The 27,549-nt window shown below is 45.0% G+C and overlaps 1 protein-coding gene across 7 annotated transcripts in view; it reads right to left on the reverse strand.

Annotated features, from left to right (window-relative positions):
- CSMD2 (CUB and Sushi multiple domains 2) overlaps nucleotides 1-27,549 on the reverse strand; it is a 620,269-nt gene that overhangs the window by 188,256 nt on the left and 404,464 nt on the right. For all 7 annotated transcript variants that reach the window (XR_012512371.1, XR_012512370.1, XR_012512369.1 and 4 more), the window contains 6 exons: nucleotides 17,113-17,251; nucleotides 15,909-16,096; nucleotides 15,055-15,243; nucleotides 14,736-14,852; nucleotides 6,604-6,819; nucleotides 4,959-5,147 (listed from right to left, as the gene is read on the reverse strand). Coding sequence is in view for 3 of the 7 variants with exons in the window: in XM_074380476.1 (XP_074236577.1) it covers nucleotides 4,959-5,147; nucleotides 6,604-6,819; nucleotides 14,736-14,852; nucleotides 15,055-15,243; nucleotides 15,909-16,096; nucleotides 17,113-17,251 (1,038 nt within the window). In the remaining 4 variants the exon portion in view is untranslated. The remainder of the gene's footprint in view (nucleotides 1-4,958; nucleotides 5,148-6,603; nucleotides 6,820-14,735; nucleotides 14,853-15,054; nucleotides 15,244-15,908; nucleotides 16,097-17,112; nucleotides 17,252-27,549) is intronic.

Here is a 27,549-nt window from a genome sequence, read left to right on the forward strand (position 1 = left end):
CAGCCCCATCAGGTAGGCACAAGGATCATCACTGGTTTAAAGATAAGGAACGAGGTACTCAGCAACTCAGACCAAGTCTCTCTGTCGATTCGTAAAGAGGAGGGGGATGAGAACTCAAGCTCCTGGGTCCTGGGGAAAGTTTTTAGCATAGTCTCATTGCAGCCTGTTTCATTCAATGGCTAATGAAATCACACTCTCCTCTGGAAATCTGTTTCTCCTCCTCCAGAATTAGTTATTCTTTCCCCATTGTTCTCATACCTTTATTTATAGCAGTCATCCCATTCTACTTGACTTATTTGTTAACAATTCTATGTCCTCTGCTGCACTGTGGGTCCTGTGGGGCTTGGTCGTGTTACTGTCTCCTTAACACCCACTCAGTGTGTGGGTAGGGCAGGCTCACTGCAGGGCATGCACGGAGGAATGGGATCTTTAATCACTGGGAGGCCCCTCCCTGTTTTTCCCTGTTCCTCCCCGTATCTGAGTACCTCTCATATTGCACCTTGATTCTTGCTGCCTGTCTGTGTTCCCCACCTACACTGCCAGTAACTTGAGGGCTAGGGTCATGCTGGATGAACCTATGAATTTCCAAGCCTTAGCCTGGATTGTCTGTAAAATAAATATTTACTGAAAAGAAATGAATGAATGAATGGATAAGGAATACACTGACCTCTGAAGATGTACAGTCCTAAAAATAATAATTAGGCTCCGGAAGGATGTAAATACAAGTCCAGATGGCAGGCCCATTATCCATGTGGACATATGGGGAATTTGGAGCATGCCTTGAATCTTTCAGGCGGCTGGTAGCAAGTCTGCTTTCTGTGAACCATCCCTCAGCATCCTTTAGTCTAGGCACAGTCTGTGGCTGGAAAAGCCCTGGGGTTGACCAAGGGGCCATTGCTTGGATCTTATAGTTAACCCCTAATTGCCCTAAGCCAGAAGTGTACTAGGCTGAGGCATCACAGACGGAGCACATGGAAACCTTCAGAGCTGAACTGCTCATGGGCTTAGTTATATGTCTGTTTGTTCTCTTGTCCCCAAGGCGGCTCCTTAGTCCTTTGAAGATGGGGGGCCATATGTCCCACCACTGAGTCCCTACTTTTCTCAGTGGACCCTCCTCCCTGGGTCCTGCTCAATTCAGGACCAGCTTCAGTTTCCTGAGACTTTATATAAGGCCTCATTGATTTCTCTTGGAGGATAAATCTAACTTTACAATACTTTCATTTTTAGCTTATTTTCTGTGAGACAGTCTCGCTCTGTCACTCACACATAAGTGCAGTGGCACAATCTTGGCTCACTGCAACCTCTGCCTCCTGGGTTCAAGCGATTTTCCTGCCCCAGCCTCCTGAGTAGGCTGGGACTATAGGCACATGCCACCATGCCTGGCTAATTTTTTGTATATTTTACAGTACTTTTAAACTTTGTCTGTTTGCAAAACTTCCAAGTATCATGATGAATGTGCTGAGATGGCTCATAAAACTCAAGGGACAGTGGTGGACAGGCTCCTTGGCGGCAGAAGCTGTTGGTAATTTACATAGATGTTTCCATCACATGTACATTTCTTCGGTGGTCTCAGATGTGAGTGGGGATTTGTGGTGGGGGGCAGGGTTGCTGAGGGCCATGCGTATGTAAACATTTATTACTCAGTCACATTACATGGGCAGCCTTCTGAAGCATCTCTCCATTTTCTCTGAGATCATTATCACTCCTCTACGTCTAGGCTGAGGCCTGTGGTGCAATGGGATGATCATGGACTTTGGAGTTAGACACATTGTGTCAACTCTCTGAACTTCTGAATTTCAGTCTCTTCATCTGGACAATAATAGCATTCTCATAAGACTGTAGAATAAATGGGTGAGATTTTAGATACAATATAGGTAAACATAGGGGAATGGTTAGCACATAGAAGGCTCTCCACCAATGTCCCAGGTGAATCTATGTGGCTTGCCTGCTTCCATTTGGAGCCCTAACTGCCTGCATTCTGGGACTGGCAGAAAGCCTAAGAAGCTAATGGGAAGCACGCGTTAGCTGCCTGAGGCTCACAGCATCCTCACGGTTCCTGATGCCTCTTGCCCTCTGCCTAATTCTCGACAGCTGGCTTCCCTTAAACATGGGCTTTGGTGTGTTTTGGACCTCCTTCCTGGCCCTGCTTCCTGCATAAGAGCCATATGCCCCATCTCTGCCCCAGCATGAGCCTTTCCTCTTTCCCAAACGCCTGACACCTTTACAAGGAGGGCTGATAGCTTTAGATATGGCCAGTCCTTGGCCAATCGCCAGGTCCCGACTCCCTGTTAGGCCTTTGTCCTGAGCACCAGAAAGGGGACAGGAGGAGTATAGGGATGGGGCGTTTGCTTCCGGGAGAGTTTCCAAAGTAACAGGGGAGGTGAACAGATGCACTGAGAAGCCAAACACAGGCATAAGTGGAAACAAATAAATGTTCCAGAGAAACAGGCAGTCACATCCACAGGAAAGTGCTGTAGCTGATTCTGGCATCTGTGACTTCTGTCGCCCCCATCAGAAGGGGTCTTGTTAAGGGCAGAGGCTGTATCTTATCCATCAGCCTGAGGCTTCCGAGGCAGAGGGCTAGGTTTTCTCCATCACACCGGGATTCCCAAGGACAGGGTCTTGTCTCCTGCTGCAGATTGGGGTCCCCTGGGGTCAGGGCTGCCTCTTCTACAACAAATTCAGGGGTCCCTGAGGTCAGGGGCTAGGTCACCTCCCTCCCCACCACCCACATCACACCATGAATTAAAGCCCAGGGCTGTTCGTCTCCTTCTAGGCTGGGAACGTTTCTGGTAGCACCATGTGGACTAAATCATCCAATTTGCACGGCGACTAGGAGCACCCCCAGTGGGCATTCCCGAGATACCTCCAGCCTGATCCTCCGCAGCAGGGCTGGTGGTAATTAGAGGTGATTATAATTGCCATGCGTTATTAATAACATGTGAAAGAGAAGACAAATGTAATAATAATGAAAATATTGTGAGGTGTCATGAACAAACAGTAATTGGAATAATAAGTTAAAGAATGAGTTTATGTAATGAGATCAATGAGGCAAGAGCTTACGGGCTGTGTGCATCTGTGGTCCTGGTTAATCCCATTCAAGAAGAATTTCCCCCAGAACCATTTAGCTGAGGATGTTTTCTCAGAGATTAAAGGAGCTTCTAGCAGCCAGATATGAGCTGAACCTTCCTAGGGGGGGTTCCATGTGTTACTGAGTGTGTGTGGCCAGGTCAGGGTGGGTGAATGCCTTTGGGGATGGTTATAGGAGAAGGAATACACTCCATGGTTATTTAATTGGGCAGAAATGGAATTCTGCAGCTCTTTGTTTTAATGTTTCCTTTATGAGATTGTAAAAGGTTATTGGCAAAATAATGATAATTGGTTATTGATAAATACAGATAAAAAGATTATTGGCAAAATGATGATAATTATATACCACCTCTTAGTTTATGTAAATGATGCCATCTAATGTAGAGTAAAGTCTGTGAGTTGGAGGTTGTTATCCCTGTTTTACAAACGAGGAAGATGGGGGTGAGAGAGTTTGCTGGCCTGCCTGAGATCTGAGCGCTGGTTAAGTGGCAAAGCAGTGACCCCACCTTGGCCTGCATGACTGCACAGCCTGGGCGTGGCCCATCTTGCCAGCCTGTCTAAGTTGCCCTTGGCACAGCCTGAGGGCTCCATGGACACAGCTGACCTCACTGGCTTTTGAGATGCTGGTCCCTGTTTCAGTCATTGCAGTGCTGCTTTGATCTGTTTTGTATATCTTCATGGGTTTTATATAATATTTCACTTTACGTGAGTTCCATGGCTAACAGTGAGCATGGAAAATACTCCATGAATGTAGCTAGTATTTTATCCAGCCCTACATGATAAGGATTGAGCAAGCAGGCACCCAGAAGCCTCATACGTTAGGGAGGCACAGCAATCACTCTGCCCCCGGGGACAATACCTGCGTCCCCCTACTCTCTGGGCACAGCACCCCGAACAGGCTTCTTTAAAGTTCCTGCAAAGAGGCAGGTAGGGCCTGGATCCAACCTCCGACAGCTGCATCTAACCTCCGCATCTCCTGTTCTCCCTGCCGCTTGCTTCAGCCTGGCCTCTGAGCTATTCCTCAAATGCTGAGCATCCTCACGGTTCAGGTCCTGGTCCTCTGTTCCCTCTTCTCCCAGATATCTATCTCTGCCCAAATGTCAGCTCCTCAGAGAGGCCTATCCTGATCACTATAAAAAAGCAACCCTAGCTACAGCACCTTCTAAGCTGACTTAATTTTTCTCTGTATGCCTCAACACTGCCTGACACATCACACATCTATGTATTCACAGCTTGTGTTCCCCCCGCACAGAATGTGGAACAGGAGTGGAGAATTTCTCTGTTTTGTTCACTTTTGAATCTTCAGAACCTAGCAGATGCCTGACATGTAGTGGGTACACTAAAAATGACCCTGTCCCTGTTCCTTCTGTCCTCCCCTGCTGAATGGATGAAGTCCTCCTAAGGCTTCTCTGAGAGTCAGCACTGCCATTGGATTAGTAAAAGCACCCATCTACTCCACCAGATGGGGACTCCCCCGGGCAAGGGTCATGAACCCCTCCTACAGGCCCATCTAGTGCCCATCCAGATTCCTTGGCAAGAGGCATCCTTGAACCATGGGTCTGTGTGCTAAGGGTGGGGAGGTGAAAGCACTAAAGTCAACTTCATGCGAGTGCCCACTGTAGATGTACTTTGTAATGGTCACTTTGGTTTATACAGAACTGCTTGATGAAACAGGGATTGCCATCCCTGTTTTACAGATAAGGAGGCTGGAGCAGAAGGAGATTAGGTTACATGCCCAGGTCCCAGTGCAGGTTAAGTGTGGGCTCAGTCAGCCTCTTGGCCCGTGTGTTGTCCACCACCTCACATCAATTGACTATAATCTGGCCCACCCCATTAGTGAAGCAAAATGAAAGCACGTGACCACCTACCAACACACCTTGGCAGAGGCGAGCTCCACAGGCGCCGTCTGCCCCCCAGGCACGTGATACGGGCGGTGCCCTCCAGACGATACCCGGGGAAGCAGGAGAAGGTCAAGGTGTCGCCCACACCAAACTGCAAGCCCTTCCGAATGCTGTAGGCCGGGACCTCGGGCTCCTCACAGGGCTCCAAGTCATATTCTGGAAAGGCAGCAGGAGACATCTTGCTCAGAGACATCGCAGGGAGACACAGAGCAAGAATATGGGAACACGCTGGCAAAACGCCAGAGGGAAAGGGCCAGGAACAACAAAAGACAGAGCAGAGAGCTTTAGTGCACTGGCCCACCAAAGGTGACGAGACAAGAAGTGAGAGCTGGAGGGGAGCTGAGGCAGAGAGAAATATGAGGGCGCCAGGCCAGGCAGTCGGCACCCCCCCATGAGCAGTGGAAAAGGGCACAGTGTTTCCCAGACAGGTTTCCCAGGAGGACATCTGAGGAGCCTCAGGACTCAGCTCCTCCCTGCTCTGTTCCTTCACCTCCATTTTAACCTGTGCCTTGGGGCTCACAGGCTTTCCTGCTGGGCACTGAACTAGATAAATTCAACCAGTGGGTTCTAGAAGGTCAGAATACATGACCCAGCCTCAGGCAACTCCCACTGGGGAAGACATACCAACTGCCTGATTAGAAGCCATGTCTCGGCTATGTTGGCACTTGAGGCAGTCGGCAAGCATGACTAGTGGCATTTATGGGCAAGGCCCTGCCTGGGGTCTCTAGTAACAGCATAGAAATGACTAGTCCCTGGTCTGCAAGGGCATATCCCTTCGGGATGCAGTCCTCCAGGGCTCTGCGTGAGGAGAAGGAGGGTCTCTTTCATAAGGGTTGAGTCTCACTTGCTGGATATGTCCCATTGGCCAGGCGAATCCAGGGATGTGACAGGTGGGTGACTTCTGCATTGGAGGGCAGGTGGGGGACTAAGCTGGGCCATGCCCCAGTTTCTAGAAGCTGGATACCTCTTGCCCATCCCAGGAGGAATCCATCTGATATCACTGGCCATGGCTGAGAAAGGTGGAGGGAGGTACTTTGGGGTGCTCTGGGACAACAATGGTGGAAGACTCAGTATGAGAGGAGCCAAGGGTCTTCTTTCCTCCCTGAATGCCAAATAAAAGGGCTTTCTTTTCCGAATCCCTCAACACAGAGATAAATATCTATTACTACTAAATTAGCATTGATGAAAAAGATCCCAAATGAGACTAAACCACTCCAATATGTTAATTTCCAACCTTTTTTTTTTTCATATTGCTGGGTTGGGAATATGGAAGTGGAATCAGAAGAAAAATCTGGAATAACTAGGGTAGGAAGGGACTTTTCTGAAGTCCTCTAGTTCAACCACCTACATGGGCCATGTTCAGAGCAAATTCTAAACACCTTCATAGAAGGAGACTCCTCAGTGATCATGCTACCTCCTTCCAAGACCATTACAGGGAAGTTCTTACTTGGGTCTGACCCAAGCATCTTTTGCTGAAGCACTGAGGTCATTTTCCCAGAGACTGAAAGAGTCGATTAATATCCATCTGCTGGGAAAACCAGAGACTGACAGCAGAGGGAGACAGGGAATAGCAACATGATCTCTTCCCCTAAGGGACTCTCGCACTCTTTACCTGAGAAGGTGATGTTGAATCCTTCGTATGACATGGAGAAATCGGAAATGAAGCGGACCTGGGCAGTGAAGTTGCCATAGAGCCCAGCGCTGATGGGAGCCGGCAGCCGAGAGCCAGTCAGCTGCCTCAGGGGCTGGGTAAAGCTGCCATTCTCAGTGATGAGGAGGTAGTCGTGGCCACTCTCCAGGTGGAAGGTGTGGAAAGTAAAGAATACACCTGCCAAGAGACCAGAGGGTCAGGTTGGTAATGGTGAGATGGCTGGAGCTCCTCAGCTGCAAGACAGGATCCACACAAACATTTCCAGTTTGCAAATGCTACCTGTGTGTATGACTACAAGCATGCATTGATAAACCACACAGGTGAATCTGAATGAATGAACCCGAACACACAAGTGCCCAAAGATCCAGTCAGGGAGAAGAACGCTTTTTTACAGTTGTCAAAATTTAAAAGAGAGATTTATGGCTAGGCGTATGAGAATGCTTTACAGACAGTCATTAATTCATTCAACAAGTGTTTGTGTATTTGTTGAGTCTTTACTACGGGCTAGGATCCAGGGTTAGGTGCAAGGGGATACACCAGACATTAACCATTAGCTGCAGTACCGAGTGCTGAGTGCTGGAATGAATGTGGCTCAGCATGCCAAGGGGGGGCAGAAAGGAAAGCAGTTGGCAGCAAGAAGAGGGTGAAGGATGGCTTCATGAAGGAGTAAACGTTTGACATGGATCTTAAAAGGATGCACAGGAATTATCCAGGTAAGGGGAGAAGAGTATACCAGGAAGGAGACCCATATGTGTAAAGGGACTGTCGATTCCAGGTTTGTTGAGCAGTGGCTGGCTGTGGCTACTCCTGAAATTGATGCTGGATAGGTAGCCTGGGGCCAGACCCAATGTTCTTCTGGAAGCAATGAGAAGCCATCCTATCCAGAGTGGACTAGATCTCAGTTTAAGCAAGATGTTGGTGGCTGTAAGGAGGATGAAATAGAGGGAGAGGAGGCAGGGAGATTGTTTATATTGGTAGCTGCTCTGCACTGGAAGAGGATGGGGCTTGGCAGAAGGAACAAGAGCAGGAGATGGCCAGGAGCCCTTGGGGGTTGGGGTAGGGTGGCCAAGACAGCAGGCACTTAATGCAAAAGAGAAATGACAAGATATCTGGCGGCATGTCCACCTGAAGAATAGTGATGTCTTCTCTTACCTGGGGAAGGGCACAGGAGGGAGGGTTGGGTTGTAGAAGAGTAATGTACTTAGCTTCTTCTGCATGCAAGCAATGACAGCTAGTGGGCCACTGGAAGGACAGAATTGGAAGTTCAGAATGAAGAGGGGACTACAGAGGTAGATCTGGGAGTCACCAGCAAAGCATTGATATCTGGAGCCACAAGCATGGAGAAGATAGATAGGAGAGAAGAGGGAAGAGAGAGAACTAGAGAAGGGGTGAATGGAAGCATGGGCAGAAGTGACAGGGAATAGGAGACAGGGCAAAGGAGGAGCGATGGGGGAGACGGTCAAAGAGCAATCAGAGAGCTGGAAAAATGAAGGAGGGAGCTCCACTAAGGGGGAAGGTTAAGAGCATAAAATAATAAAATCAAAGTGATGATATTCATTAGCAGTTCAAGCACTAAATATTTAGTGTCAGTGTCCTAACTGCTTTTTTTTTTTCTTTTTTTTTTGAGACGGAGTTTCACTCTTGTTACCCAGGCTGGAGTGCAATGGCGTGATCTCAGCTGACTGCAACCTCTGCCTCCTGGGTTCAGGCAATTCTCCTGCCTCAGCCTCCTGAGTACTTGGGATTACAAGCACGTGCCACCATCCCCAGCTAATTTTTTGTATTTTTAGTAGAGACGGGGTTTCACCATGTTGACCAGGATGGTCTCGATGTCTTGACCTTGTGATCCACCCGCCTCGGCCTCCGAAAGTGCTGGGATTACAGGCTTGAGCCACCGCGCGCAGCCCTCCTAACTGCTTTTATTTGCATCTACTCCCTTGGAAGGGAGATAGGAAAACTCATTTAATCCTGCCAGGAACCCCCGTGGTATGGGTACATTATTATCATCTCCAGTTTACACCCAAGGAAACAGAGGCACAAAGAGATGAAGTCATCTGTCCAAGATCACTCAGCTAGCATGTGGTAGAGCTGGGATTTGAACTCAGGCAAATTGACTGCAGAGGCCATGCTCTCAGCTACTTCAGGGTGTGGCCCCTTAGGCTACAGAAAGAGAGCAGGTAGTAAGAGTAGCCAGGTGGGGTAAGGGATCAGATGGTGAGGGAAGTTTTAGAGCAGCATGGTCTTAACACCCAAAGCAATTGTGGAACTTGTCCAGATGGCAGTTGTGTTTGCTGGGCATGTGTGTAAGTGCGTGGCCATGCACAAGTGAGTGTCCTATGGGACTATGTATCGTGGATGGTGCCAGGACAGGAATTAGGACCCACCTGCTACTCCAAGTGTGATCCCACTTTCTACTCAAAGTATGGTCCATGAACCAGCAGCGTGTTTATCACCAAGGAACTTACTAGAATTGCAGAATCTTTGGCTTCTACTGCAGACCTACTGAATTATAATCTGCATGCTCTTTAGATCCCCAAATGATTTATAGGCACTTAAAGCTTCAGAAATACTTATCTAGAACATTACTGATACATGCTTTATAAATGATAGTTGGAGCCAAGCCTCTAATGCTAAAGCATTTTAAAAGTTTTTATATCCTTGCCTCCCTGTTGACAGGAACTAGATCCCAGAGCATTTGGGCTTCTATAGATGGAGGTGGAGGAGACAAAACACCACAGAAGAGTTGGGTCCAGAGATGCAGCTTGTAAATACCCTGTTCCCAGGCAACTGAGATGCATCAAGTCCTAAGCACCTACCAAGCGCTGGGCTTCGTGCTAAGCACTGAGAAAGATCTCCCAGTGTAGTGGGGAAGACAGGCACATCACTACTAGTGAGAATATAGAGTGGGGCACAGAGGAAGAGTAAGAAACTGTGCCTCAGGGTTAGGAAGGCTTCATGTGGGTCCAGATCCACAATGTGAAAGACTGGTGGGTTTATGTGCCCATATGCATGCTATACTCCTGACATACAAACATGTCTCAAATGAGAAAACTGTTGTCAGTCTATGCAGCTTAGGAAATATATATGTCCTTTCCCTCCTACCTAGGACATGGAATTGGGTGGAGAGTGGATGAGCCTCAGTCACAGGTGGAAACAAGTTGATTAAACATCACACTTTGCATTCTATCCTTCTAGCATGAAAAGAGAGCCCTTCCTAAGGAGTAAACATTTGGCTGGGATTCTAAGGATGAGCAAAAAGCTGACATGAAACCTCGGGGTTTCCTAGCTGTGCTGATTGCTTGGGGCTTTTTGGGCCGTTGTGTGAAAGTGAAGACAATGTCACAGAAACAGAAAGGCCCCATGTTGGAGTTGGAATCCAGATTCGATGTGACAGAGGCACACACAGATATTTCACTTGAGTGAACCATGCAGAAATGTACCAATGACATCAACACCACGTAGGAACAGAAAGAGCAGGACAATGGAAAAGACTTGGGCTTGGGAGTAGACATACCTGGATCAAAAGCCCATTTACCTGCTCAAGGGTCTTGGCTAAGGTTGTGTAACACCCAGAGTTCCAGGTTCTTCAAGGGTAATATGTAGGCGATAATATCTCTTTTACAGGTGACATTTACTCCCAAAGTGAGGCAAAACTGGGATAGCATATGCAAAGCATGCAGCACAGTGGCTGGCACACAGTAGGTATGAAGCAGGTGTTCCCTTTGCTCAACTCATCTAACTCCCAGACAGCTTCATGGGTTAAAAGGTGTCAGCTCTGGGGTCTCAGCAAGGGCGCATTCTCAGGACTCCTGAATTGGCTGTTCCCTTGGACTGGGCAGGTGGCAAGTTGAACTATTTTGAATTTCACAGAGTTTTGAGTTTCCTGAGCCACACTGCTTTCTCTTAGGGAGCAATCACAGATAGCAGCTTAATAGGTCTGTTAACCCGAAATACTTTCATAAACAGAGAACAGAGAATGCCCTCTGGAGAAGGGCCTGGGCTCACTTCAATTTGATTCATATCACCAAATGCTTCTTGAGTTTCTTATATGCCAGGCGGAGAGCCAGAAGCTGGGGCAACTGCAGGAAACAAGACAGACCCATCTCTAAGAGTTCCTAGTCTGTCAGGGAGACTGACGATGAACATGCATGTTCTTGACAGTGGAGTCAAGTCTGAAATCAGGGAGGTACAGAGTGCATACTATGGGAGCCCAGGGGAGAAGAGCCCAACCTAAATGCAGAGCTGGGGAGAGAGGGTCAGGGAAGGCTCATTAGAGGAAGGGGGGTTCAGAAGAATGACGGGTTGGCCAGGCAAGGGTGATGGTAGAGACTCCCATTCCCCGTGCTTGGGGAGAGGAAGTATTCCAGAGAGAAGGAAATTGTACAGATATGCAAAGCTCTAGAGGAGAAAGAAAGCCTGGCAAGTTCTAGAAATGGAAAGAAGTTCTGTGTAGCTAGAACTTAGTTCAGAGGCCTGAGAATGAGGCTGAGAAAGGTAAGAAAGACTATGGGGTTACGGAGACGGAGGCGAGTGGATCATGAGGTCAAGAGATTGAGACCATCCTGGCCAACACGGTGAAAACCCGTCTCTACTAAAAAATACAAAAAAATTAGCCAGGTGTGGTGGCACACACCTATGGTCTCAGCTACTTGGGAGGCTGAGGTGGAAGAATCGCTTGAACCCAGGAGGCAGAGGTTGCAGTGAGCTGAGATTGTACCACTGCACTCCAGCCTGGAGACAGAGCAAGACTTTATCTCAAAAAAAAAAAAAAAAAAAAAAAAAAAAGAAAGACTATGGGGCTACGCTAGCCATTTTATAATTTGGGGGATCTAGGCTAAGAATTAGGTGATGCCTTTAAATGTTTCTAAGGAAGAAGTGATCTGGTCATTCATCTGTGCTTTCTTGTTGATTCTCTGCTGAGCACCTTTCAACCTGGCTTCTTCTACTTCCTGTTCATCTTTGAAGACTAGCTGAAGTCTCAACTCCAGGACACCTTCCTAAGCCCTAGGCTGGGCTCGGGATGTTTCCACACCTCTGTCTGCTCTACCACACATTGGTCATGCTATACTGAGATCTTGGTTTAGGCTGTCTACTGTCACTAAATCATAAACTTCCTGATGGCAGGCAATGGCAGAGTGGCTTGTTCAGCTGTTTTCCTAGCAATTTCAGTAGTGCGAGTAGCAAATAAGCATTTGTTAAATAGTTGATGAGCTTGATTGACTTCCAGGCAAACACACGCATAGAAACTCATAAAAAGAAAAGCACACGCCTTTATAATCACAGATGCCCAGACATAGAGAAGACCATAATGACAGGGGTTGTTTCTCTAGGGATTGTGAGGGGCTGCCTTTCTTTCCAGTGGTCTCCTCTGCCCAGGCTTGGTGGAAACAGCACTGCATGATGAACAAGGACACTGTCCCATTCCTCCTCTCCTTAGCAACAATATTGTGGGAAGAAGGGGACGACCCCGGGCCTCATCCTGACTGCCTGGATTGTCCTGCCTTGACCCGGTAAGCTCCAGGCCAACCCATCCTAGCTCTGGCTAGGGCAGGCCTAGTGAAGGCCAAGTGACACACTTAAGTACATGTGGTGGGACTATAAATGACTTCTCTTTCAAATTTTCTTTTCTATACAAATAGTATATTTGAGATGTAATGTGTTTATTGCTCAAAATTAGAAAAAAGCCAAAAGATGAAAATAAGAGACAACATCTTGGGGTGTATTTTTTCAGGCTGCTTTTTATGCAAACGCGATGTCTTTTAAACTAAATATATTCTTTTGGCAAACTTCTTTTTTTACTTACCAAAGTATTGCAACCACCCCTGTAGGTCTTTAAATATTCTTTCACATTATTCCTTTTAGTAGCTGCCTAGTATTTTATTCTATGGCCATACCCGATGTTTATTTAATATTTCCTTATTGATGGACATTGAATAGTTTCTAATGTTCCATCATAATACATAATGTCTTAGGGGAAATCTTTGCAGCTAAATCTTGATGTAGAGTTTTACTTATTTTCTTCAGATAAATTCCAGTAAGTGGAATTGCTGGGTGCAAAGGCAGGTACAGTTGTCCCTCTGTATCTGCAGGGGATTAGTCCCAGGACCACCCTTGGATACCAAAATCTACAGATTCCTAAGTTCCTTACAATATATTTTCGAGGCTTTTGATTCACATCACCAAGTCATCCTCTGGAAAGTTTGAACCATTTTACACAATGTCAGCAGTGAATAGTATTCAAGTGTCCACATTCTTCCCAAGGCTGTTATAATTTTCTTTTGATGATTAAAAAGGGAAATGTTATTTTCCTTCTAAAATTTCACTTGTTTCATTATTAATGAGGTCAATGCATTTCCATTTCTATTTCCTCTGTTACGAAGTGTTAGTTTAGAGCTTTGCTCATTTTGCAGGCTGGTTTGGGTAGGCATATGTATACCTATGTAACAATCCTGCAAGATCTGTACATGTACCCCAGAACTTAAAGTAATATTTTAAAATTTATATATATGTATATATATATATATATATAAATTTTAAGAGCTCTTTGTATGTCTGTTTGCTAATCCTTAATCTATTATATGTTGAAATTTTTTTTTCTATTTAGTATTTGACTTTGAATTTTTACGAAGCTTTTTTTTTTTAAACCTAAATCCTTTCAAAGTTTTTTTTTTTAATTGAATCTAGCAGTCTTTGCCTTTATGGATTGTACCTTTGTTGTTACTCTTTAAAGTATGTGCTCACCTGAGAGTTACATTCCCCTAGTGCTGGAATTTATGTGATTAAATGCTTGAGGTATAGATTTTTTTTTCTTTTGCTCCAAATGGTTCAGCCCACTGTTTTAACACCATTTATTATAATCCATCCTTTCTTCAATGGATCTGAAATGACACTTTACTCATATACTAAAGTCTGTCTCTTTCTCACACATACACAGGCATGCATGTGTGCACACACACACACACACACACACGGAGGGATCTATTTCTGCACAATTATTCCCCACCTCTTATTTCTATGTCCACTTTTGCACTCATACCACATTGTTAACATTAATGTAGCCCATAATGACATTTTAACATCCAGAAGGATTAATTTTCCTTTAAATTTTGTTTCTTGCCTCTCCTGCATGTTAATTCTTTTAGATCAGAGGTTCTTAATTAAAAGCATGCATCAAAATTACTGGCAAAGTGTTCTGAAAACATGGATGCCTGGTTTCCACCGCCAGCATAGAAAATCAAAACCTCTAGCCTTGGGCCTAAGCATTAGTGTATTTGCCAAACTGCAACAACCATGACTCCGGATGAACTTGGCAATAAGCTTCTGAGGCTAGAAGCCAAATCTGCCTTGTTACTGCCCAAGCCCAGCCCCAGTGTCAGTCACATGAGTAGTATTGAATACATATTTGTTGAGAAAAGAGTATTAATATGTTAATTAATGTTTATTTGTAACCAGTATCCTTACTTTGAACTTGGACACCCAAAGATCGCTCATGTTAGGGGAGCTGAGGCAGCAGTGCAGGCTGGTGACCCATATGAAAGATGGCATCAGCGGAGGAGCTGAGTTATGCAAGAAGGGGATCGCTGTGTTCAGTATCTGAAGGGTCAATGTGAGGAAGAAGGAGCAGGTGTATCTAATGTTCCTCCAGGATGCAATACAAGGAAAATATTTTTAGAGACACCTAATAGACTTAGAAGAAGACAGCATCTGTCCAAAAAGGATAGTAGGTACCCATTTGTTGAATGGGTTGGTGGCCTCCCCACACCAGGGATGTTTAGGCAGAGGGTGAGCTGGTGTGCTGCCATCTCATGGGGAATGATTCAGAGAAGATTTCTGTACTGAGTGAGATTGGATAGTCGGTAACCTCTAAGATCTCTTCCAGCAGGGAGATTTTAGAATCTCAACAATACTTAATGAACAAATTCTACCATTCAAAGAGATGGGAAGACTGGAAGTTTTCTTGTTGGTGAGAGAAGTTCAGACTAAGCCCAGAGGTTAATATCTAGGGAGATCCCGACTGAGGTCAACTTGACCTGAGGAACTTGGGTCCCTGACCACGTCACATCCCAATGCCTGCTATGGGCTGAAACACTCACCCTTGCCATGAGATGTTTCAATAATCCAGGTGCAGTTCAAGTTGTTGGGGTAGAAGTCAGGGAACCCTGGAGACAAGATGGTCCCACTGGAGCCTTGAATGAAGCCACCACAGAGAGCTATAGAAGGAGTGAAGAGGGCAGTGAAAGACCAGAGGGCCTCAGGGAGCACCCCTGTCATCCTCCTGGATCCCCACCCCCCATCTCTCAAAACCTCGACCCTAACTGATGGGGTAGAGGAGTGCGTGGCCTTTTGAGCTCCTGTGCTTCTGTAGCAGGAGAGGAGTTTGCTACTTTTGTTCCCCCTCATGGTGGGCCTCACCTTCACAACTGGGCAAAGCCCGGCTCCACTGGAAGTTGGGCTCACACTCCAGAGGCTCCCCGTCACTTAATGTATAGCCCGAGTCACAGCTGAAGGTCACCAGAGCACCCACGTAGAAGTCATTCCCATGACGCTGTCCATTTACAGGGATTCCTGGATCCAGACAGTGGTCTGACTGCAGTGTTATAGCTGAAATAGAGAGGCCACAGCTGGGACAGACAGCTCACTGTCACCATAGAGGGACCCCAGTTGACTCCAAAGAGGGAGAAGAGAGCCCCAGTTTATTAAAGGTGGAAGTTGCCAATGACTGACTCATGAAATGTGGCCATCAGTATTTGCTGAGAGTGGCTTAGGTGCTATGCTAAGGCTTCAGGATACAATAGGAGTAAGAAAATGACCCTGTCCTCTGGTGCTCACAGCCCCAGCTTTCTACGTTGGTCTACAGAGAACTGAAGTGACACTGATCCTTTAAATCGAGGGGATGAATGTGGAAGGTGACAAGGAAAGGCAAGTGTGGGTGTGAGATGCCATCTTGGGTTAACTTCAAGGTCAGGCAAATGTTCTGATCCCAGAGTGCCCAGCATGGTAACACCCAATCACCTGCAAACAGAAGAGGCCATGAGGTCTCCAGGAAAAGGCCTGGTGTGAAGGTCATGAACTCTAAGCTCCCATGACCCTAAGGGATGCTGAGAGCAACAGAGTGCCTTCCAAAGGGCCTTCTGAAGGGCACAATGTAGCCAAAAACATCATGAGGATGGGGCCGAGCAGAGGCCTGTGGTGGAGCACAGTCCTGAGGCCTCTGACCCACCTGGGCTGACCCTGTCATCCCTCTCCCTGTGCCTATGGAGACTCACTCTCATAGCGGAGCTGGAAGCCAATGTCCGAGTGACTCTTGTCGGTAGAGAAGAGGAGGTAGAGGTAGTTGCTGGTGCTGATGAGGAACTGGGGAACCTGGGTCCCGTGGTAAACCCCGATCAAGGGTGCTGAGTAAGTCCGTCCATCGCGCACTTCCAGGGTGTCATAGTTGACCTCAGTTTTGAATCTGCCAAATGACAGAAATGAAGCCTTCTTGAGAAATCCAAGCTTATTAATTTGCAGATGACAAAAGCCCTGGCTGACCCAGGGCTTCAGAATAACCAGATTTTGGCAGGCTGGGATCTTTTAATATAATTTGCACACATTCACTAGCGATGCAGAAAGACCTTTTCTACTCGATTTAACCCCTCCTCCTCCTCTCCATGGTTGGAAGCTGCTCTCATCCTCTGTGGCCTGGTCTGTGAGCCAGCTTAAGACTTAGAGGCACAGTGACTAGCCTCATGGAGGTCAGAACATTCTAGGCCAGGGGTCAGCACACTAAAGCCCCAGGGCTAGATTCGGTCTTTAGCCCAGAGAGCTAAGGATGGTTTTTACATTTGTAGAGAGATGTTAAAAAAAAAAAAAAAAAAAAAAACACAAAAAACGGCAAAGCAGAACATGCATCAGAGATCTGCAAGTAGGCAAGTGGCCCACAAAGCCTAAAATATTTACCATCTGGCTCTTCACACAAAGTTTGCAGACTGCTATTCCAGGCCAGGAACACATTGTCCGGAAGAAGTTTGTTTTCACATTTAGGTGGCTACGTTCTCTACCCAAGGGGCAGAGCCAGGGTGAGAGCTAGAAGTAGGGCACAGGAGCGGGATTTGGGGCAGAGGTTGGGAGCTGCCTTCCCATGTTGGACATTTCCAGGAGAATGCTCGTCAGATGCCAGTGTCATGCTGCAACATCTGATGGTGTCTATCTGCCCACTCTCCCTCCTTGGGGGCTGGGGATGGGGCTCTAACATCCCAAATGGTCCCCAAGCCTTCTCTTCACCCCTCCTGCCAGAGTCCCCTAAACAGCACAAACCAAGCCCAAAGGCAGAGCCAGTGAGGTGTGCCCCATCCAGTCTGGTCAGTGTTCTTCAACTTTGCTGACATTTCAGCATTGGTACTGGTCCCCCCTCCACCCTGGATTCCCTCCCACATGACTTAATAAAAATTTCCCCCTTGCCCTCTTCCCCAGGGCTGTGGTCACAGGCACCTGTCAAAGGTGATTTTGATGGGGTAGCCTGGCTGGGCCTCAATCACCCAGGCACAGCTCAAGGCGTCCTTGTAGAAGCCGGGCCAGCCTGGAGAGAGGATGGTGCCACTGGGCGAAGTCAGGTGACCACCGCAGGGAGCTGGGGGGACAGAAGGAAGAGAAGCAGCTTTCTTCAGGGACAAATGAGTAAATGAACAGAAAATCTCTCTATGAAATGTGTCAGGCAACAAGCATTGTTTTTGTTTTTATGGAAAATTACATAAACTGTAAACCGTGAGTTTTGTCTACTGGGACCTGTATGTGTAGGTCCAGTTATATCATGTGGCGCTTTACTGAGGGCCAGAGGGGAGAAATAAAAAGAATCCTTTAAGCAAAGTCCGTCTGTCGTTCCAGAAGGGCTGACGTACAGCTAATATTTGGGCCACCCTGTGTTTTTCCTTTGTGACTCACTCAACTGTCAGGCAGGGGCATAGACCCAGCCCACCTGCTCTCATCTGGCCCTGGAGAGGGTCAGAACCCCAGGACCCTATAACTCAGATGCTCAGATCAGGGTGCCCGCACTCCCTGCTTCACTGTAAACTCCAGGAGGGCATGGGACGTATTCGTTGTCTTACACAACTGGGTATCCCTGCATTTAGCATGGTGCTTGACACACAGTTGTTTCTCAATGATTGCTGGTTGAATGAATAAATGAGTTAATGACAGGATGAATGAATACAGTCAAGGCAAGGAACTCCACAAGACACTGGACAGTCCAGGCACAGCTGCTGGCTGACTCTGGTCTTGCAGAGCCTGTTATTTACGCCTCTGTCCACATGTCCCATCCTGGGCTTCCCCATTCTCACCTGCTTCTTTCCCACCACCCCTGCCTCTTCCTGCAACCAGACCCTCAGCCCCTGAGATAGTAACTAGAGCTGTTCCTCTTTGAAGGGCACATGACTGGATTTCATTGCTGGCCCCTTTTTAAGTTATGCAAGGCCATGTGACTGCTGTGACCAACAAGAGAGCAGAAGTGATTAAATCATGTCCATGTGGAAACTTTACAAGCCTGTGTGTGATTTGCACAGTTTCCTTTTCCTGCCTCAGTAATTGTGGAAACAGGTGTCAAGAGGGAAGTGTCATCAATCTGGGCCCCTAAGTGACTCTGAGGAGCAGACATCCCTGATGAACCATGTTAAATATGTAGCTTCAGTGGTCTGTGTGACATATAAACTCCTGTTTTTAAGCTGCTGGGATTTGGGGGCTGTGAGTTAACACTGTGTAGCCTAGCCCACTCAGACCAGCACAGTTCCCCAAGGCTGGTGACGAGGATGATGATAACATCCACTACTAGTGCTTCTGTCACTGTCATCACCTCTGCCATTGGCTGAGGGCTGACTCCACCTCAGGCACTGAGCTTACATACATAATCATGTTCACTCTTTGCAAAACAAAATCCCATGTGAGGCTGGTGCTATTATTACCTCCTAAGAAAACTGAGGCTTATGGAGGTTGAGTAACTAGCCCTGGGTTAGCAAGCTGCAGAGCTTGGACTGAGACCTAGGCAAGACAGCGTAAATCCAGAGATCTTAAGCTAAGCCGCCTCCCATGTCAAAGGAACCTCTGCTCCTTTGTACTCTGTTACTACGGCGCTATCAGATGCCAAAAATTCCCTGAACAAGACTAGGGAGGAATAAAGAGCTACATAGCACTTCTCTCTCTGCAAAGTTTTATAGATTTCTTCAGGTAATCAGTTCCATAAAAGATAGTCTAATTTACCCAATCCTCTTTTTTTTTTTTAATGTTGTAAACCTGGAGGAATTATCTAAAATAGTCGTCAAGTATTCGTAACATAAACTTGTATTAGAAGTTTATTTATTTATTGCATTTTGGGGTACATGTGAAGAAAATGCAAGATTGTTGCATAGGTACACACATGGCAGTGTGATTTGCTGCCTTCCTCCCCCTTCACCTATATCTGGCATTTCTCCCCATGCTCTCTCTCCCCACCTCCCCACCCTCCATTGTGCCACTGCACTCCAGCCTGGCCAACAGAACGAGACTCTGTCTCAAAGAATAAATAAATAAAAATAAAAGAAAGAATAGAAATGCTGTTTTCTGGAGTGACTGAAATATTGACGTTGAAGGGGAGGGATGTGTTTGAGGGGTGGCAGAGATAAAGTAAGATTGGTCAAATAAAGTTGGGTGACAGGAAGTCACTGGTCTCCTCTGCAAAAAAAAAAAAGAAGTTTAATTAACAAAGAAGATAATAATAATGGTTGTAGTACTCAACCCTTACTGATGGCTTACTATGCTAATTGCTATACATGTGTTATCTCATTTAAATGCATACATTTATGAAGTTATTACCCCTATTTTACAGAGAAGAAAACTAAGGCCAAGTAGGTTAAGAGACCAGATCAAGGACACGGAGCTAATGAAACTAGAGCTGAGATTGAATCTCAAGACTTCTGTCCCTAAATCCCCCTGTGACACATAATAGTGCTGCAACCACAGACAACAGTAATAAGCTCATATGTACTGATAACTTACTACGTGTCAGGCCTTAATGTGGATTACCCTTGTGACAATGGCAACACTAAAAGGCACATACTATTATTATCCTCATTTTATAGGCTGGGATTATTACCCCATTTTCAGTAAATTGAGGCTTAGAGAAACTAAATAACTACATAGGGCTACATCAAACATTGAGAGAGTAAATTGTATATGTGTATTGTCACTTCCTGGGTAACTACAGTTTTCAAAGCCCATCCATCCATTTCACTGCAACTACTAATGCTTTCCTCTATTTCTCTGGTGGACACGTGAGAACTTAGAGGTGGGGAAGTGCTACATTCCAGTGTTACAATGCAGGTTTGCATCTCAGCAGTTAGAAGGGACTCTCTCTTGGCTCCATCTCAGCACAGGCCTGGCCTCTTTGGTTGCTGGATTGTGATCTCCCCGTTTACTTCCCAGGGAGCCATAGATCATGTGGTTGCCATTGCCTGTCGAGGCCACCCTCCACTCAGTGCATACACATCAACGAAACCCCATCTACAATCTCTAGAGAGGGAAATCCAATCCCTTCCTTTGACGATCGCTCCTTTGTTTTCTTCCTTTGTTGCTTCATTAGTTTGGCTAGTTAATCTCTTCTGCGCACCTGTGATTGTCCAATGACCTCTCTATTCATTCTGTCCTTCATTTCCTCTGTTGTTCATCTTCCTATTCCAGAATGGTAGTTGCCTGGCAGGGATTTGGAGGAGAGGATTCCTAAATGCAATGTGTCTTTCACATGTGAAAAGACGTTCAGCCTCACTCTTAAAAAGAAAATATATATTAAAAGCACAAGGAAATATTATTTCTCATCCATTAGATAGGCAACATCCGAAGTTTAATGACACATGAGGCTGTGAGAAACCAAGGATTCTAGTACCTTGCTGGTGAATGTGCAATATGGTACAACCGCTATGCAGAGGAGTTTGGTAATATCCAGCAAAATGCATATGCATTTACTCTCTGACCCAGCAATTCTATTTCTAGCACTCTCCCAAAGATACACTGGCAAAAATATGAAATGACATCTATGTACAAGGTTATGCAAGGTAGCACTATTTGTGATAACAAAAGTATGGAAACAGCCCAAATTTTGGCTGTAGAGATCTAACTGAATAAATTTAGGGTAATTAACAAAATGGACTATTTATGCAGCTATAAAACAAGAATGAGGGATATTCTATATAATGTCATGGAGTGGTTCCCAGACTATATTGTTAAGTGAATAAAAGCATGGTAGAGAATAGTAGGTATAGCATATTCTCTTTATCTAGGAAAGGGGTAGAAGCATACACTCATTCTCACTTGTATTAACAATCAATGAAAAGGTAAACCAAAAACTAAAAAGATTATTCACAGAAAGAGGGAGGGAACAGGGTAGAGGGGATAGAGATAAAAGCTAGGCTTTCTCAGAATATATGGTTTTTTATATATTTCATTTTGGAATTATGTACATATTTTAAATAATTAAAATATTAAGATTAGGCAAATCAATAAACTGATAAGCAATTTCTAAAAATTGAAAAGTAGAGTGAAATAAATAAATGCAATGCTATGTCAGTTGGTGGCATAATATCACATGAAGAAACGAGTACAACAGATTTTAAAACACAGTAATTTGATAGTCTACCTTAGCAGGATACAAAAAAGAAATAAAAAACCTTGAACTATTCTCAGTCATTATATTATTGTTGGTAGTCGTTGGTATTCCTACTCTGCGACTCCTAGGCATGTCCTACGTATTGGGAAATTATATTAGTGGTGTTGAGAACTGGATTTTCAGCAAGAGTGAAAGGAGATATAGATATGATTTTAAAGAAGTAAAAAAGAAAAAGTGTTTTTACACTGGAAATGAAATAAACCCCTGTGAATTTTCTTTTAAAAAGTATTTCCTAGCTGTGTTCATTAAAAAGGCTTAGAAGCAAGAACCAAGTCCAAAAGTACCCCTAGTGCCCACATTTTAAATATCAGTTTCCACTAAAAGGAACCAGGGCTTCTTGGAGAAACAACTAATTCTAGGTCAGAGACAGAAAATGCACAAGATGATGTTGAGCCAACTTCAAAAGGCTCCCACTAGCCAATGGCACAATTTGAGCATTAATTAGAACAAACAGCAGTGGATTTAAATACATAAAATATGTTTAGATTGTAATCCTACTTTAAAATGTGCAGCTTTGGAAGGTCTTAGGGAATCAACTCATTAATATGAAAACTGGTAAATAGAAATAATTATTTCCTTGCTTTTCCTTTATGAACTATATTCCCAAATAACCAAATAGTTGGTGAGACATGTTTTCTTTACGTATAGCATTTCAGCTCATGAAAAAATAAATGATAGCATGTTACCATTTTGTAATCCCTAGGCTATAATCATTATTAGTTCCTAATGACCCTAAAAGAGAGAGACACCCAAATATTATCTGATTCTGTTGGAGACACTGCCTACAAAATATTCTAGCTAAAAAATAGAAGCTCAATCTGATTAAGTTTCTAGATCTTACTGCCAATTAAAGGAAACATAAAAGAGAGACAATCATGTTAAACAACCTCCCAGGGCAGCAACTGGCAAAATTCCGAATGCAGGAAACGACTCATTCTGAATAATTCTCATTTATCTCCAGATAAACGACTGACTTCTACAACAACAAAAAATTCTCAAGGGGTTGGGAGTAGACACCTATAGATTAGGAAAGACTTGAGACATATTAGCCAATTGTAATGTATGAAGCTAACAAGGATACTGACTTAAAAAATACTATCAAAGAAAGTATTAGTCAATCATGGAAATTTGATTGTACTGAGTGCCCACTCCATTTCCATGAAATTTTTAATTTTTATAAATGATAGTAATTTGACTATTTTTTTTTTACTTTCTTTCAAAAATATTTAATAGCATAGGAAAAGCTGATGATCTAAAGAGTTAGTTTTATCTGTTGGAGACTCATTACTAAAATGTTACAGATGAAGTATGATGCCTGAAATTTGCTGCGAAATAATCCCAGAACCAGCAGGGTGGTGGCAAGGGAATGGGTGGGGGTACAAATGAAAACAAAATAGGCTATGAGTTTATAATTGTCGAGGCTGACTGATAGGTACAGGGGAGTTCACTATACTATTCTCTCTGTTTTGGTATAGGTTTGAAATTTTTCATTTAAACAATGTGAAGGCATAAAAAGGGAAACAAACATTCCTGTGTGCACATGCACACACATACACACAAGGAAAAGAAGGAAAAAGAAGGGTGGATCCTGCCTTGAACAGGGAGAAGAGCTCAGCAATAAGACAAAAGAGGGACCCTGTGCCTGTCCCAGCACCTGGTACTCAGTAGATGCTCAATATTTATTGAAGGAATGAAATACTGGTTGATAGGTAGGGATACTGGGTGTTATGAATGGAACTGTGTCCTCCCAAAATGTATAGGTTGAAACCCTAGCCACCGATGTGACTGCATTTGGAGAGAAAGCCTTTCGGGATATAAATAAGGTTGAATGAGGTCATCAGGACAGAGCCCTAATCCAGTAGGATTCGTGTCCTCATTATAAGAGGAAGAGACACCAGGGGTGCACGTCACAGAAAACAGGCCACGTAAGAACATAGAGAGGACGTGGGCATCTGCAAGCCAAGGAGAGATGCTTCAGGATAAACCAACCCTGCCAGTACCTTGATCTTGAACTTCCAGCTTTCAGACCTGTGAGAAAATAAATTTCTGTTGTTTAAGGTGCCCAGTCTGCGGTACTGTGTTACGGCAGCCTAGGCTGAGTGATACACTGGGCTTCTGATAAGGGGTTGCTGTCCCTGTGAGAGATGAGCCACTTCTCCTGACTGTGATGCTAGAGTTGTGCAAGGCAAAGAGGAATAGGGAATGGTGACAGAATAGAATACAAAGAATGAATAGTAATAGAGCATTGAGCCCTACAGCATACCAGGCGCTACCCTTCATGTGTGTTTTTACTTTTGCTGTGTGTTAGTCTTCACCGCTACCGATAAGGCAGGCACGGGCATTAGCCTCATTTCATAGCTGAGGGAATACTGTTAGGGTTCAAAGAGCTTAGACAACTGGCCAGGAACACACCGTAGGAAGGCGCAGAGCCAGGATTTAAACCTGGAAAGTCCAGCTCCAGAGCCTGCATTTTCAATCACCATGGGTGCACATGGGAATGCCCAGCTCAACCACTGCCTCTGTAATGGGATGTAGGCTGCTGCTAAAGGGGTTTTATTGATAGTGTGAGTGAAAAGAAGTAGTGGAAGTTCTTTCCTCTGACGAAAGTGACTCTGGAGTTGGAAGTAGGCCCTGTCGCTGGAAGTGTGGCCTCCTACTCTCCCGCGCTGCCTTCCTGCTACCCACCTGAGCCCCTTACCACCTGTCTTCCACTGTTTTGTGGTAGAATACAAGCAGAATGAACTTGGACTCAGTCCTCACTTGGAGGTTAAAAGTGATGATTCTGGAATCAGAATATCTGGATTTGAACCCCGACTCTCTTACTCACTTAACTGTGGTCTTGAGCAAATTACATAACCATTTTGAGCTTCAGTTTCTTCATCTATTAAGTGAAGATAACAATACTATCTTCATGAGGTTGTTATGAAGATTCAATGGGGCAATGGATGTTGATATGGTTAGGCTCTGTGTCCCCACCCAAATCTCACCCCAAATTGTAATTCCCATAATCCCCACATGTCAAGGGTGGGACCAGGTGGAGTTAATTGGATCACGGCGGCAGTTTCCCCCATGCTGTTCTCATGATAGTGAGTCTCAGGAGATCTGATGCTTTTATAAGGAACTGGCATTTCCCCTGCTTGCATTCACTCTGTCCTGACACCCTGTGAAGAAGGTGCCTGCTTCTCTTTTGCCTTTCATTATAATTGTAAGTTTCCTGAGGCCTCCCTAGCCATGTGAAACTGGGAGTCAATTAAACCTCTTTCCTTTATAAATTACCCAGTTTTGGATATTTCTTCATAGAAATGTGATAATGGACTAATAATGATGTAAAGCAGTTGGCCTAGTATTTAGCACATAGTACACACTCAGTGATTACTAGCTGGGTGATTTTGGGAAAGTCAATTCACCTCACTGTTTTTCCAGATTCTCATGCATCAAGCACAAGTATATCTTCCTCAAGAATGACAAGAAGATTAAATAAGAGATTGCAAGAAACCCAATATCCGCACTTACGATTCTTCCTTAGATGCCTAAATGAGCTACCACCACCACTTAGATTTCTCTGTGGGAGGAAGGAGAACTGACCTTCTGTCTTCATTACAGGACTTGCCTTTTTTTCTGATTTTAAAAGTAACACACGGCCGGGCGCGGTGGCTCAAGCCTGTAATCCCAGCACTTTGGGAGGCCGAGGCGGGTGGATCACAAGGTCGAGAGATCGAGACCAACCTGGTCAACATAGTGAAACCCCGTTTCTACTAAAAATACAAAAAATTAGCTGGGCATGGTGGTGCGTGCCTGTAATCCCAGCTACTCAGGAGACTGAGGCAGGAGAATTGCCTGAACCCAGGAGGCGGAGGTTGTAGTGAGCCGTGATCGCGCCATTGCACTCCAGCCTGGGTAACAAGAGCAAAACTCTGTCTCAAAAAAAAAAAAAGTAACACATTTGGTGTACATATAGAGAATAAATGTGGACATGTTTATGCTAAACTGTTCAATCATTTTCCTCTGGGGAGTGGGATTGGGAAATGAGCATTTTCATTCTGAGCTTTACTGCACTTGTGCATCGTTTGAAATTTTTACAACCACCAAGTGTTCCTTTATTTATTTATTTGACAGAGTCCAGCTCTGTCACCCCGGCTGGAGTGCAGTGGTATGATCATAGTTCACTGCAGCCTCTGATTCCCAGGCTCAAGCAATGTTTTAAGTATTTCTTTAAAAATTAAATGAAAATACAGGAGCCAGGCACAGTAGCTGAGGCCTGCAATCTCAGCACTTTGGGAGGCTGAGGCTGGCAGATCATGAGGTCAGGAGTTCGAGTCCAGCCTGGCCAACATAGTGAAACTCCATCTCTACTAAGACTACAAAAATTAGCCACGCATGGTGGCACATACCTGCAGTCCCAGCTACTTGGGAGGCAGAAGAATCGCTAGAACCCAGGAGGCGGAGGTTGCAGTGAGCCAAGATCATGCTACTGCACTCCAGCCTGGATGACAAAGCGAGACTCTGTCTCAAAAAAAAATGCACTTACTATAGATAATTCATCTCTTTTTTTATTTCTTGTAAGCAGAATATTTTTAAAGCTCAGCTCTTTGTCTTTTAAAAGGGAGTTTAATTACCTTTATTGTCATAACTGATATGTTTGTCTTATTGCTGTCATTTTGTTTCATGCTGTCAATTTCCAAAGCTTCCATGTGGTGTCCTGTTTTCTTTGTCTTATGCATTAGGCAATATGTTTCCTTTTAATTTTCTATGTGGATGTGGAAAGTAGAAAACCGGCTTTTCATATCTATTTGGAGATGCTTTTAAGTCTTTCACAAATGTGTTGGAAACTATATTCTCTTTAGTGACATAATTCAAGAAAAATGCAGTAACAGGGTCTGGATTTGAATTCTGGCTCCAACGTCATATGAACATCCACTGCCCCATGGAATCCAACACTTACAAGCTGGGAAGAAGATCCTAGGCAGGTGACTTAACCTCTCTGTGCCCTAGTAGGGACAAAAATGACAACTATTTCCTAGGACTGGTGCGAGGTTGAAATGAGGTGACACTGCAACCCCGTAAGACATTTATCATAGTAGGGTATGATTATCTGATTTTCCTTAAAAGAAACAAGGAGGTAAGTGGGACAGAAAGTCAGGCAGGGACTCTGCTGTAGCTGCCTTCACTGCCCAGAAGTCTTTCTTGGGAAATTTCTGATTTTCAACCTACGGAACTCTTGTGCCCTGTGAACTCAAGATCATAGACTTGGCCAACCTAGCCCATTCACTTCTGTATTGTCGAAGGCTGCTGTTGCATTATGACAGCAGAGTTATGTCCCACAATTTCCTATCTGGCCCTTTAAGAAAAAGTTTGCCGGCCCCTGCTTTAGATCCTCCAGATAATCATCCTTCTTTCTAAATTTAGGAGAAGCCATCGTCTCTCTTGTCCTATTACAGCCTCTCAAAAGCGAAGTGGCTCTTAGCATATATTAAAAGATTTTCTAAAAGACCATTAGCGTCTGCATTTAATTGTCCACAAGGTGGGGATACTTAATCAAAAACAAAACTAGAAAAAAACTGAAAAAGACACAGATGCTGATTGCAAAGCAGGGTTCTCCCAAGGCTCAGACAGAAGGAGGGAGAAGGGCCAAGAAGGGATAGGTTCCCAGGGGCTCCTTTATCCAGCCCTGTCTAAGGTTTTAAGGATGGGATTCAGCTACCCTAGATGGCATCAGGCTCTCTCACTCTGCCTGTCATGCTACTCCCCAGATGCCTGAAAACCAGGCTGGCATCTAATGTGCATCATGCTGAGAAAACCAAGCACGTTCTCCCTGGGGCAAGTGAAGGGGTCTCCAATAGACTGTCCCTTACTTCTGGTGCCGACTGCCTCAACCCTACAGCATTTCCTAATCCAGGGACAGAATAAGCAAGACCTTTTTAAGTCTAAAATGAAGACTTTGCTTATGAAATAGTGATCCACTTGAAGATACGTTAACAAAAATCAAATTATCTCACGTGTTCATACATGGTCTTGAGGGTTTCAATGCATTGCAGAGCTATGGTCTAGGAGCATTTGATTCAGGAGTAGTGGGTAGAGAGGAGGAGTGTGAAGTTACCAAGTCCTGAGGCTTCCTCGGTGGGGTCAACTCATTTGGGACTGAGCTCCTGCAGGCTCAGGGGCAACGGAAATCTGGCCTTCTGCCTTGAGACTGCTCACAATCTTGGTAGGGAGACAGGACGAAGGCCCATGGAACTGGTAAA

The sequence above is a fragment of the Saimiri boliviensis genome, chromosome 11 (genome assembly GCF_048565385.1).
Source record: "Saimiri boliviensis isolate mSaiBol1 chromosome 11, mSaiBol1.pri, whole genome shotgun sequence".
NCBI classification, from domain to species: Eukaryota; Metazoa; Chordata; class Mammalia; order Primates; family Cebidae; genus Saimiri; species Saimiri boliviensis.